Genomic DNA, 14,129 nt, shown 5'->3' on the forward strand with positions numbered 1-14,129 from the left:
GTATGACTCATTATAAACATTGCTGTATTAGCTGCCCATCTAAAATGGTAGAGAACTGTCATTGTCAATCTCTTAGTCTGTTTCATCTCCACCATTTCTCTTGTGGAGGGAAGTTGTGATTATACCAACCTACAGATATAATTCAGTCGAAATAAAAATTCTGTCATCATTTACTCTCATGTCGTTGATCCCAAACCTGTATAATTTTTTTCTTCAGTGGAATTAGGCGGGATGTTTGCTGCTCTTGTTTTCAATAGAATGAAAATGAATTGAGACTGTCAAGCTCCAAAAATGAGCACCTAAAAGTAAAAAACTTAAAAACTTAATTTTTTACTATGAACTTAAAGTTTATTATGTTCCCTTCCAGCGCAACTCTAATTTACTTTTTTACATACAGCATATGGAGCATCAAGATGTGACAGACGTGTGTAAAATATTACTTCTTTTGTTTTCTCGCTGAAGAAAATGATTTGGGTTTAAAATTACATTATTATGAGTAAATGATTCAGTTTTACGGTACACACACACACACACACACACACACTTTTACATGCATAGATTTATGTGTTTTATATATTTTTAATAGTGTGTTTTTTTCCATAATAATGTATCAAATGCTTTTTTTTTGGAGAATATACTTTGTTTTTAATGGCGTTCGGCAAGGGAAGAGCCTCTTCAATTTCTCAAATATATAAAACTAAAGACAAATCTCCCCTAATGTTGCTTTATAAATAAGCTGAATCATTTTTCTTGGAATATGATGAATTTGACGGAATATCCTACATAATCTGAGATTATAATCCAGATGGTAGGCCGGACAGAGGGTTGTTCACAGCAGTTCCGAATCCTTCATTGGTTAATTAAAGACCTGGGGCTTTTGACTGAGCAATTAGCCTGGATATTACAGTGCAGGTTTAATGAAGTGAATAGCAGAGGTGTGTGAGTGTGTGCCACGGAGCTGGTATGTCTGCAAGTAATCTGACAGCAGGGATCATTTAAAAGAGCAGAACACCAAACCACGTATACAGCTCACTCACATCTGAAAGCCGAGGGCAAAATCTCCAGTGCTGTGTGTAAACCTCTGGAACGAGTGACGTCCCGATATAACTTTGCCCACATCACTGATGCTGTGGAGTTGCATCAGCTGTGTTGTGGAGGTGCCAGATTTTTCTGTCTGCATCTGTCTTTTTTTTCTCGATTTTTCTCACTTCATCTAATTTTGTCTTTCATTTCATTTTTGTAAATAAGATTCTGTGTTTTTTGGAGACAGAGAGATGATTATGCTCACGTTGCTTAGGTAAATTTAAGACTATTTCACCCTAGAAAATCATGTGCTGCTCACTGCTCGCCTCGCATTAAACACTGTCCTAATGTACCCAGGACATGTGTACTGCGTTTGTGTTATTAGTATTAAACTTAGGTGCAAAACTTACTTTACTAATCAAACTATTTGTAATAGTGGTAATAAAATCCTATAGACCTAGACTACCGTTCAAATATTATTGCTCTTACTATAATTTTGACCAAATAAATGCAACCTTGGTGAGCAAAAGGGACTTCTTTCAAAACCATTAAAGACATAGGTGCGCTCTTTTGACATCGACTAGTGAGAAACCACATAGTGACCTTCCAGAACACCCTAGCAACCACCTAGAAATGGCCTAGCAACCACTATTTTTAACCTCTTTCTCTCCACCATTTGCTGTAATCCATTCTTAGTCGATTTCTTCCTCTTCCGCACTCACGTTTTTGTTGGCGTTGAATCCTGTTACAGAGAGGGATGAATCAGTCTTAATAGCAGTAATTTATGGACACTTTAAACACATTCGCAGGCTGTTTTTAATGAACATTGATGTGTCGTTGCAGCACTTCTAATAAGTGCTTTTCACAGACACCGTTCTAAATCAGCTCCTGACAACACCAATCATGTCGCAACAAAGTCATGCTCTTTTGCATGTGACTGCTTGATGTCATGCAGACATAATGAGTACAAATTAGCATGTCCACTCCTCTTTTTGAGTACGTAGGACATTGTTACATAAGCAGGGAGGCTATGTTACGACTCTTTGGAAGCGTGCGTCTGCACTAGCGGGTTTAGTCTAGATGAGCAATTGAAAGCAGGCTGCATAGAGTATTTAATCCATGAATAAACTTCTCATTATTCAAGAAACTTAAGCTATGACCTAGTTGGCAAAGCAGTTTCATCCCCAGTGTGTTTAGGAGTTGCCAGACGTTGGCGTAGAATGAAAACAAATTCTGTTTGGGTTTTTAAGACCCGGTTGAAAGTCACCACATATTCTGGCGCAGAGCGAACGCAGCAGCTATTATGTGTTTAAATATGCAACAATGGGACCTGTTGCAGCTAGCTCAATTGACTCCGCCCAAAGCCTTGAACTCCTCCGGCCAATCACTTGTAACCACTGTCTGTCTGATTAGTGGAGTGCATGAAGGACAGGCTGGTTCTCCATTCAGCATCTTGGCACAAACCTCTGCCCCCATCATAGGTCCGCTTCCCAGTCTCAAATTTAAGGTTCACCATTTTTTTTCAGTTTTGGGGTCCGTTGAATTACCTTTTAAGCCCTTCGAGTGCCCTGGCGAGTTTGAGCCAAGGAGGCCCCACTGGTATAATGACGCTTGGCACAATCACCCTTCTGTTCCTCCAGCCCTGTTCCCAGGAAACAGCACAGCATGCACAATTGCATACCGCGCTTTGCTGCCCAACCACATTGCTCTCGCCGTGGCTGCGTAGCAAGCCAGGTAACGTGGCATCTCACTGGATAACTCAGAGTTTTTCTTCTTCTCTTCTTCTCACACCGATTCTGGTGTTTTCTCCTTGGTTATTAATTCACATTTTCAGGGCGTAGCGGGGAAGAGCGAGGGGGAAGAAGGGAGAAAAGGAGCTGAGGGAACTTGAGGTAATGCCAGCCCAGAGTTTTAAGCATGAAGAGAGCATGACTGTTATGTTAAGCTTCTCCTAATTAAAAGCAAAGGAATGGGAAGAAAGCAGTAAAAAAAAAAGTGAAATGAATGGACAAAGAGGGCCAGAACTGGTTCTGAGCTGGTCATAGCTGGTTCTGGTGGCTTTCATGGCCTTCCTCAATGGGCCCACTGGTTTGGAGTGTAGGTTCCCTCCCCTCTTCTTTCCCCCTACTTCTGTTTATGCTTTGTAGCTAATGTGATACTAGGGCTCTGTCCTTTCAGACCAGGATTGGGAATACCAGGGGGCCAAATGGGAGCCTGGAGACGCATGTCAGCTTGTGCTTTCAGGACTCCGCACTCCAACAGGTCCATCATAAGCAGCCACAGGGAGTCAGGCACCAAAGAAGACAGGAAGAGACCACAAAAACAGCTATAGAGACATCAGGAGCCATATAGTGAAAGGAGAGAAGCGAGAACAACACCTCTCAGTAGAGTCAGGAAAGTGACGACTTATTCAGTTTTACGGTATCGGTGCAAAAGGTTACCGACTGTTTTGCAAAGTTAATTTGGCAGTGGCAAAGATTTGATGGAGCTGTTTTGTCAAGCAAGAAGAAAAAAAACATGAGAGATGTACAGAGAGTCAAAGTAATAGAGGAAGTTCTGTCTGTCCATAAGGCCTATTAAAGCCTTTTAATTAGATTTTAAAGACCCCCTGTGGTGAAAATCAAGATTTTAATGTTTTTTTGTGTCTATGTGCTGTTTTTAATATGCTTAAAGACAAACCATGTGTGAATTCATAAGTCAACACCATTGCTTAGTATTTTCTCCTTAAAACTGCAGTGATAAAAAGGAAAGGTCTCAAAAGCGCGGTTTGAAATCGCCAGTGTTTCTTACGTCACAAACTACCTTGTAACCAATCATGTCAACGTGCCGGCAGGCTTTAGTATATTTTATTAACTATGCTGCAAACTGAAGTCTCAAGAGAAGCCAGCTATCCCGGTTTTTATATCCCGGTTAGCAACGTAGCGGGTGAATAATGTGTATATGATGCATATTACGATGTTATGATGAACTATTTGCCCTTATTCTCCACTGATGTTCTAAATTGTTCAAAGTGTTTCTAGGAATAGGCCTACTGATTTTCTGTAGCACCCCTAGTGGCAACGCTGAGAAGAATGCAACTCATGCTTGAGCTTAAAGTCAGCATGAAATTCAAATTGACATTTCTTATTTTTTTCAATGAATATTGCAGTGTTTATTACAAATAATTTATCTATGTACATCTTTTTTTTTCAATTCATGTGCCTTCATAATCTTTAATCAAAAATATTATTAATAATAATAATATTAGCAACGACATTTATTCTCTGAAGACGTGAGAACGGGATAATAACCTCTCCTATACCAGCAGCAACCTGTCACTCACATGAGATTGTAGCAATTAGCAAACAACAACAATCCACTGATCCAATCAATTACTGATCGACAAAATCAAGTGCTGCCTTACATTTTTTTTTTCTCATTTGAGAAGTTGTTTCCCTTGGATATATATGTTACAATAGGGGGGGAAATGATCTCAATGTCCGTTTCATGCAGACTCTAAATTCTCAATCATTTCGGAAAGCATCAGCATGTGAAATTGAGTTTGTGTAGAGTTACCTATGAGTGTGTTTCGGGCCTTGAGGATCACATTACTATCCTATTTCAATGCCTTACATAATACGTACCTTCACTGCTCCATTTTAGAGAGATGAACACATCTCCTTTAAGCTAGGATTAATTTATACTGTTTTTTTTTACATCCTTCTCTTATAGGGAAACAAGGGACAGACACAGTTTCTCTATAGATCTTTCTCTCTCACACACGCACACTTGAAGACCGAGAATAATCGTTCTGAAAGCATGGAGCCTGCCGAGATGAACACTATCCCCAATGGGAAGGGGCACGAAGCTGGTGAAGAGACAACTGCGACTGCAATAAAAAGCCAATCAGAAGATGCTGCTCAGTAAGTATGCGCTCAAGGGTGCACTATAGTGTCTGTCTAGTCCAGGATGGTTTATTGTCAGTCATCCAATGTGTTCGGTTTTAGTAATACAGTTTCGGTTGGTATAAGCTTTATCATTTAGCCTAGTAGTTGTTAAGATTATGGAATAAAATGTGTTTATGGGGTGCCTTTATATTAGTGCATATATCCAGTATTTATGAACATTAGTGTGTGTTTTTGCAGTATCATCCAGTCATGTCATCCTAAATAAGGTGAAGCTTGTCTGTCATCACAGTCTTAAATGTCACTGAACAGCACAGTTCAGACATCACTGGGCACATTCAGTAGCACTGATGTTATGCTCTTTCTATAAAACTGTTCAAAGCTCCAATGTGTTTGTGATTGTGTAGTTGTTTATGTGTAGATGTTTATGCAAACTAATGTATATGGGTGTTTCTTAAACTACAGGAACTTTTTATGTAATGACTTTAGATTTTTCTAAAGTTCCAGACATTCAATCTAAAAACTATTGAAAAACAACTAGTGATGCACTGAAATTATTCCAAAATCAAAAATATTTGGTTGCTTAATAAAAAGCAGATTTGGAAGGTCAAAATGATTGTACTAAACGGTGATGTTTAATTAGCGATTCTCCGATGGCACGTTTTGAACAGGTAAACTTGAGCTGTGTGGATGGTAGGTCTGGATGGAAAATATTGATTTTTAATTTTTAATGGATCTTTTTTTTTTATGAACTTTTTTAGTTCATAAGTCTATGCTGTTTTCAGTTGATGCATGAACAAAACTTCACTGAACATTATTTTTTAGGGTGCCTACCTATCATCCAATACATTTTTGGTATAAACATTTTTCTTTGGTGCATCACTATTACTGTCTCGATGATCTACAGATTAAAATACTTACTTTTATTTACAGTTTTTTGTTTACACAAAGCAAAGCTGTCCCTCAGTTGTGGCATTGTTTCAAATACAGCTACATTTTTTGCCATATAAAGTTTAATTTACTTGTTCACAAAGAAGAGCATGCCTGAGATGGTAAATCAAGGTAAACATCACTTGTAAAAAGAAGGTTTCACTATTGTGTGTCATTTCCAGTTAAGCTGTAATTGTGTCATATTATGAAAAATGTGTGATAATGTCATTTAATTGTGTGCATTTAAGATAAAAAGATGCTATAAAATTTGCCTTAGCAAGACAAAGGAGTCTGCAATTTAATATTATAAATGTTTAAAAAAATTATCAAAAATAATTTCCTCCACTGAATGTTGTCAAATGCAAAACATAGTAGTGTGAGATATGGCGGAAATTAAATGTTTTGTTTTAGAAAAAAATTACAGAACACATTGCTAGTAGTAATAAATGATTAGTGAGAATGCAAAAAGTGTCTTTTGGTAATAATTTTTTTTCTTTACATGGCCAAAAGGGCCCATAGTTGAAGAAACACCTATATATCATTGTAAATTTCAAATAAAATCACCCTGCATGTAGAAGAACTGCCTACCTTCACCCTAAGGAAATGAAAAGTGTCTCAGCTAGATATCACTTCCCCCTGACTGTGGCCACATACCTTTATCAGTGTGTTTAACTAAAGATGTGTTCATCATGATTTCCTTGTCTCTTGTGCTTTCGTGGATGCGGCTCCTACACTGCTCTTTAGGGAACTTGTACCAAATAGCACAGAAAATGTCAGGTACGTCATGCAGAGAGCAGAATTGTTGCAGGCAAAAAAATTTTTTGCATCTATAATTAAAGCACCCATCCTCAGTTACTGTTTTGGTGGCGTTAACTCTTTCTGTTGATGCACTGCCAAACAAGGCAATCCCTCATGGCTGTTATATGTGTTTTTAGTACTGACAGAACTCCAGGTAATGCAGAGGCAAACCTGCCAGAAAGCTCAGAGTTCCTGACCAATGTAGATGACAAGAAAACCCCTCGCTTCACGGATGTAAGTTGAACTTTTGGTAAGATTTCATGTATAGCAATATGTGACAGTGTGTCTCCTTCAGATGAGACCATAATGGTGTGAAGTGTTTCAAATGTGAATGTGTGGACTAACTGCTGTTTTTCTTCTTGCTTAGTTTGAGGGAAAGACTTCTTTTGGGATGTCCGTCTTCAACTTGGGAAACGCCATCATGGGAAGTGGAATTCTGGGATTAGCGTATGCCATGGCTAACACGGGCATTGTCCTCTTTATGTAAGTTACAGTTTTAGGTCAAACTCTGTGTTCAGATTTTTGGGGTAATTCCTTAAAGTGCCTTTTTAAAGGCTCCTTGTTTTGTTTTGGGGGTCTTTTACAATTGGTTTACATGCATCCAAGGTCAAAAAACACTTTAAATCTCTCATAATATTCATTGCAGAATCACCCCTCTTCTCAAAGTGTCCGAAACGGTTCTGTAAAGGATTCAGTCTTTCTAAAACCCCATACACTGCTCTTATTGGTCAGATGGCCCAGTCGGTTGTGATTTCCAGTAAGACTGGAATTACTGATGACTCTGAAAAAAACATAATAGGGGGGGCACTTTAATGGAGAACAGATAATTAATTTTGAGCTAGAATTAATATGATCATTGTGCATTTGATACATCATAACTTTGTGGGGAAACATTAAAGTCAGAAGTCATAATAAATTATCTTTTATTAGTGTTACTTTTTTTATACTATTAAAGGGGTGGTAAAATGCCATTTTCACAAGATGTAAAATAAATTTCTGATGTCCCCAGAAGTGTGTATGTGAAGTTTTTGCACAAAATACCCCACAGATATTTTTATATAGCATGTTAAAGTTTTCACTTTTTGAGGATTTGCAAAAACGCACCGTTTTGTGTCTGGCCCTTTAAATGCAAATGAGCTGCTGCAGAGGGCGGGGTTTCAAGAGCTCATGTGTGTGTTAGCAGCTGCTATTAGCTCATGCAGACACACTAAAATGACAGAAACTGTTCTGTCTTTAATGTCAAAACGGAGTCAGACAAAGATGGAGAGACAACATGTAGAATGCAACAGGACGTCTCTGAAAGGTTAGTTGATGAATTTATGTTGCTGATGTGGCGTTAACTATCTTCAATTAGCATATTCTGTCATGGTAATCTATAAATCGCTCGTATAGGAACTGTTGTGAGATGCACACAGAGTGACTTTCGATTGCATGTGAAAAGATGGATGCTAAAGTTTGAGCTGACTCACTTCTGTGACAAAATACTATACAAATATTACAAATACAAATATTTGACTTGTTCCCTCAACTGCGTGTTCCCGGGGGCGGGGTTTATGTACATTTTAGACTTGCTGATGTCACTAAACCCGGAGGAATGTCGTGTAGTCCCTACCAGCCGTTTGTTGTAGTCCTTAAAAAACGATTTCTTTAAAAGCAAATATCTCCCTTTGCTTTGAACTTTGAGCGTTGTAACTTTGCAGATGTTGTTTATGCTCAAACAGCAACATTACACACTAACTAAAGTTGGAAAAGTGAAATCATACTTTACCACCCCTTTAAATGGTTCCTAAAAGGGGTTTTCACAGCGATGCAGTAGAAGAGAGTTTTACTGAAATTTTTTACGTTTTACTGTTTTAATGTATTTTGATCAAATAAATGCAGCCTTGGTGAGCTCAAGAGATTTCTTTCGAGGCCATAAAAAACGTACAGACCACAAGCATTTGAACAGTTCTGTAAATCGATGGGATTTTCTATAGAAGTTATTAGGTTAAATGTTATGGACCTGTAAGAGGCTATAGGTTTAGTTCAAACTCTTATGAGTCAGTGGAAGCAGATATTTAACACTTTATAGTTCTGTTCCTAGATTAGCTCATGCATTTAACTCTTGCACATTCGCTAACAATAGTTCATGTAATATAAACATCATGTTCAAGCTCATTGGCTAATCTCTTTAGCTTTTCATAGGGTTTTTCTCAAATCTTGCTTCAGTTCTTATGCAGTGTAAACATCACAGCTTCCCTAAAGTTTGTTAGTTGCCATGATCTGGGTTAAGTCCCGTTCTCTGCACTGGCTCCCCTGCTGTATTAATCCTCCAGTAAAGCAGCCTTTATTAGTAAAGTCAGATTGCCGGAGAGATTTGTGTCCTGACTGACCTTCAGTAGAGCTGAGCGGGCTGCACCAGGAAACTTATGTTGCACGGGAGTTCCGCGTTCACTCCAGGCACGCTGCATTACTTTTGTTAACAAAGAGAATGATCTAATGATCTTTGCTACTTAACATGGGCTGTGCATGCTTTATGAAAACCAGTCTGGCCTTTTAATCTGGGTTAAGCAATGTACAGAGGATTTTATTTTATTTTTTTCTGAAAGGGCTTTGGGTTTGAGCTGTTTGGTGTGACTGGGGTTCTGCGATATTTGGCACACTTAAACTTTCCGCACTCTCGATTTCTGCGCATGTGGTACCTGTCTGATCTGAGAACCGTGTTTCTCCAGTGCTGATTGGGGCTTCAGGCTACACATAAATCAATCCCAGACACAATTTAATTAAACGGCACTAATATTCCTTTCAACAATACTGCAGCTCTTGTGGATGAATTCATAAGGTTTATTGGAGTTACTATAGCCCTTGTTATGGAGATATCTTTGTAGAGTCTCACACTGTAATACATTGCCGTTAGGTGTATATCATTTGGTGTATATAGATGAAGGACAGATTCTGAAATGTTTATGTTGGGGTTTGCCTGTATGAGCTGTGGTTTGACTTCAGGCATGGTTTTGCGCTGTCACTTTGAATCTTGGCAGCAGTTCCCTTCCCTAGAGGCGAGAGTAGAGCCACATCTCCCAGAAATGCACAACATCACAAAATAAGTGTCTCTTGAATATCCAGCATCACAAAACAGTGTGTGGACCTCCTTTCCTTCTTTTCTTCTAGATAGGAGTGACTCATGCACAGATTTTTTCTCCTGAGAAAAAGAGCACCGTACATTTGTCTCCTCTGGAGTTCGCAAAAGATTTCATCATATTATCATCAGAAACCAAAATCACCAATCAAAAGTCAGAGATTTCAGTATTTGAGTTAATTTCTTGTGTGATACCATACGACCATCCACTTTACTTTTATAGATCTATTTTTTAAATATTATTTCAATATCTAATTTGCTTCTTTTTTTTTTTTTTTTTTTGGAGAAATATTTGGGACTATGTTATTAAGTAAATGAAACGTAAAGTCCTGTACGGGTCTTGTTTGGTAAACCTCACCCGCAGTATTTAACAGAACACCCGACCCGTTATCCGACAGCAGCACTAATTAAATTCCGTTCCCGACCCGACCCGCTTGACATAAAGACCGTGACCCGAACTGCATCCGCATTAAATCTACATCAGGTAGACAAAAAATATATTTTTTCTTATGTAACACAACACAAGCTAAACTAACATTGTTTTTAAGAAAAATAGATACACAGCCCAACATGTTAATAATTCAATAAAAAAATTTGAGAAAGTGCATCCGTCGTGTAACAATACAAAACTTTTGCCTACAATACATCATGTGAACAATCTGCCCATACAGAGTATTTACTGGCATATAATATCATGGATATTTTAGCAGATTCACTCTGCATTTAAATGCGGTTGTCTCATGAAACTCTGCGGGGTATATGTGGCTGTTGATCCTCTTTCCTGTAGGTCAAACATTAGAGTGTTGGCGCTTGCAACGCCAATGTCATGGGTTCGATTCCCAGAGAAAGCAAGAACGGATTAGAATGTAAAATGTGTACCTTGAAATGCAATGCAAGTCGCTTTGGATAAAAGCGTCTGCCAAATGCATAAATGTAAATGTATTAGCAGCATGAAAGATAACACTTTTATTGAAATTGCGAATAGATTATATACAGAAAGAGTGCAAAGAGCGCTCCCTTAGTGACTGAAGCTGTCAATCACTTCAGCTGCAGCACAAACGCTGTGCTCAACGCTGCAAATCGTGTTGTAATTAGAAAGCAAATAAGCACGGGACCATTTGAAAGCAGCCGCCCATCAGTGGGTACCGAATTGAGTCGAAATAGTATCGGCTATTAGACCCTCAGTCTGCCCATGCCTATTCCCAACCCGCACCAGCAAATGACCACATAAATATTATTCCACACATTACATCAAATATTAGCGGTTCATGAAGCATAACTAAAACTGATTGTCTTTGAAAGAGCAGCTCTTTGAGAAAGATTATGACAAACAACAAATCCTCAACTTTTGCCTTGAAATTAGGCTTTCTGTGGTTTACTGGGAAATGTAATTGCTCAAGCAAAGGAAATGATTTCATGTTTCTGGAATAAAACACATGTTCATGAGAGACAGTGGGAGCAAGAATTGTGTCATACGAAGTAGTTATGGCAACAACAAAAATAAATGGAATATCTGATATGATAATTTGCTGTAGGACCATGCTGGATTAAATGTTCATATATTCTTTCTTCATTAAAATAATTTTTAATAGCCTCAGTGACACAGTGCTGCTGGAGTCTCAATCAACAGTGCTTGGATTTCATCCACTTCTTTTTGCTGAAGAGGTGTTTTTACATTGATTTAAAAACTGATGAAGCCACTTGGATGAAAGTTCTTCAATAAATGGAGAAACACGTCCAGATGCTCCAGAATAAATTGTGTAAGATACTAAATTAACAGTAATTTGTCTTCAGGTTCTTACGTGGCGTACTAGCATAGTATCACTCGAGACCGGTCTCAATCTCAGATTTAACTCGCTGACAAAAAAAATCAAGATGACAAAATCACCTAATATGACAGATAGGTAGAGAGAAATGCTTATTATCAATACATTTCATTCTGTGCTGAAATTAATCAACAGAAAATGTTAATTTAATTAAAAAAAATATATGATAATTTTATATTAATATCTAATGTTTTAACTGCACTACCGTTCAAAATTTTGGGGTCAGTAAGATTCTTATTTTTTAAATTAATTCATATTTTTAATTTATCTATCAAGGACCCATTAAATTGACATTATTTAATTTATTTTATTATCCATTGAAAATGATAAGAAATGTTTCTTAAGCACATTATTATAATTATATACTGTTATTAGCATATTAGAATGACTTCTGAAGGATCATGTGATACTGAAGACTGGAGTAATGATGCTGTAAATTAATCTTTGCATAACAGGAATAAATAATAAACGGAGCAATTCGAAGAGGGTCCTTACACCATCGGTGCTCGGGCCCTAATTACATTTTAAACTATATTAAAATAGAAAACTGTTATTTAAAAAATAATAATATGTTAGTGTTTTTAGGGTATTTTTGATCAAATAAATGCAGCCTGGGCAGGTAAAAGGAACTTTTTCAACAACAAATTGTACCAACCCCAAACTTTTGAACGGTATATTGTATATAAATGTTCACATTTATTTTAGATATTTTTAATAAACATAAGATTACATAGAAGTCACAAATATTATAGATAGATAGATGGATGGATGGATGGATAGATAGATAGATAGATAGATAGATAGATAGATAGATAGATAGATAGATAGATAGATAGATAGATAGATAGATAGATAGATAGATAGATAGATAGATAGATAGATAGATAGATAGATAGATAGATAGATAGATAGATGGATGGATGGATGGATGGATAGATAGATAGATCACAATCAGCTGCTAAAGAAGTCGATTAGATGATGATTGCATACTGACTGTATTCAAGCCAGCTGCATCTATTAACACACTGCAGCTGGTGAACAAATCACACGTTCTGTCTCAGTTTCAGCAGATTTTTCAAAGCTTTTTAATCTCGTAATGCTGCCTACTTTTTTTAGCTACACCAATTGTTCTCTACTTATATATGACTGGAATGTTAGTCAGAGATGGGAGTTTTGATGCTGAATATCTGTTTCAGAGCTCATGTGAGTCAAGGCAACCGCGTTTTCAGCAGAACTGCACTCGTTGACTTCTGCAGTTCAGCCACGTCATTTGGAAAAAAGCAGGACAAGGGAAAACGTGAGAAAGTGCAGAGTTGAAACTGAGTGCTTGGCAGAGAGTGGTTAGGCCTGGTCCGTAGAGATGCCAAGGCATTCTGGAACTAGGAAAAGGGACTAAACAGGGCATTTTTATGCAAGAAAAAGAGTCAGTAGAGCGTGTTTCGGTTTCACAGCTTGAGATGTTTGTCCAGATGTTGACAGCTGGAGGGTGCCGTTGCATTTATGGGTTATCTTGCCTGTGATTACGCTGTCTAGTATTTTTCCACCTTATTGAGGCTAGAACCTCTTTTCAACTCTTAGCATTAGGCCTGTAACTATTTAATATTCTATATTCTATATATAAATATTCATAAATGTAACATATTTATAAATTATTTAGATATACAATGAAAATTAATATCTGCATGCTGTCAATAATTTATATACAGATATATCTGTCTCTCTGTCTGCCTGTCGGTCTGTCTGTCTATCTATTGTCACAGATATGTTTAATTTTTTGTATATCAAACATTTGTGATTTGAGTTGGATTAACACATGTATGGTTTGATCCTACTATCTTTCAGTTGAACACAGAATGTTTTTGAACCATTGGCCGTTTAAGTGTTATATAAATACAACACATAGTCACAATGGGGGATGAAAGTGGTTGAAATGGGGGATGACATTTGGGTCCAATTGCATTTATTTAATGTCCACAAATGAGTTACTAGGAGTGCTACTTGGGTGTTGAATTTGCCCTGAAGAAGGCCAAAGAGGCCGAAATATGTTGGCATATGTTTTTTAATGGATAGCCAAGTTTAAATAGAGGCTTTTTAAACTTATATTCCTTTTGAGTGCCTCAGAATTACTGTTTATTTGGGATGCATTTACTTAATCTTTTCTGTCTTTCAGAATTCTTCTCACTGCTGTTGCTGGCCTGTCTTCATACTCCATTCACCTGCTGCTAAAATCTTCAGGCATTGTGGGTGAGTATTTCATTATACTGACCTGAGACCAGTTTAAACTCTCTTCTGTAGTTAAGATCGTTAAATGGATAGGAAAAACTGTTCCTGAGCTAAAATGAAGACCCGATTTATATAGAGGCGTTAACTGATGTGACATTGGTTTCTCTGTTGGCTCAGTGACCATCTGCCTCATTCCTCTGTGAGAAATTTTAATTGGCAAGAATATATCTGGTGTGCATTAGGCTAAAAATAGCCAAGCGTCTGCTGTGCTTGATCAATTGTGGCTGTCATTGTCAGTGTTATATCAACTATATGCCTATCGTTACA

The 14,129-nt window shown here is 37.5% G+C and overlaps 1 protein-coding gene across 2 annotated transcripts in view; it reads left to right on the top strand.

Annotated features, from left to right (window-relative positions):
* slc38a3a (solute carrier family 38 member 3a) overlaps positions 1-14,129 on the top strand; it is a 47,738-nt gene that overhangs the window by 14,968 nt on the left and 18,641 nt on the right. Inside the window, exons 2-6 of one of the 2 annotated variants that reach the window (XM_079598149.1) lie at positions 4,735-4,925; positions 6,582-6,614; positions 6,773-6,869; positions 7,003-7,118; positions 13,750-13,823. In XM_079598149.1, the coding sequence (XP_079454275.1) occupies positions 4,822-4,925; positions 6,582-6,614; positions 6,773-6,869; positions 7,003-7,118; positions 13,750-13,823 (424 nt within the window). In that variant the 5' untranslated portion in view covers positions 4,735-4,821. The remainder of the gene's footprint in view (positions 1-4,734; positions 4,926-6,581; positions 6,615-6,772; positions 6,870-7,002; positions 7,119-13,749; positions 13,824-14,129) is intronic. The other variant, XM_079598150.1, reaches the window with a different exon arrangement.

Source organism: Phoxinus phoxinus, assembly GCF_949152265.1.
Source record: "Phoxinus phoxinus genome assembly, chromosome: 22".
Taxonomy (NCBI): Eukaryota; Metazoa; Chordata; class Actinopteri; order Cypriniformes; family Leuciscidae; genus Phoxinus; species Phoxinus phoxinus.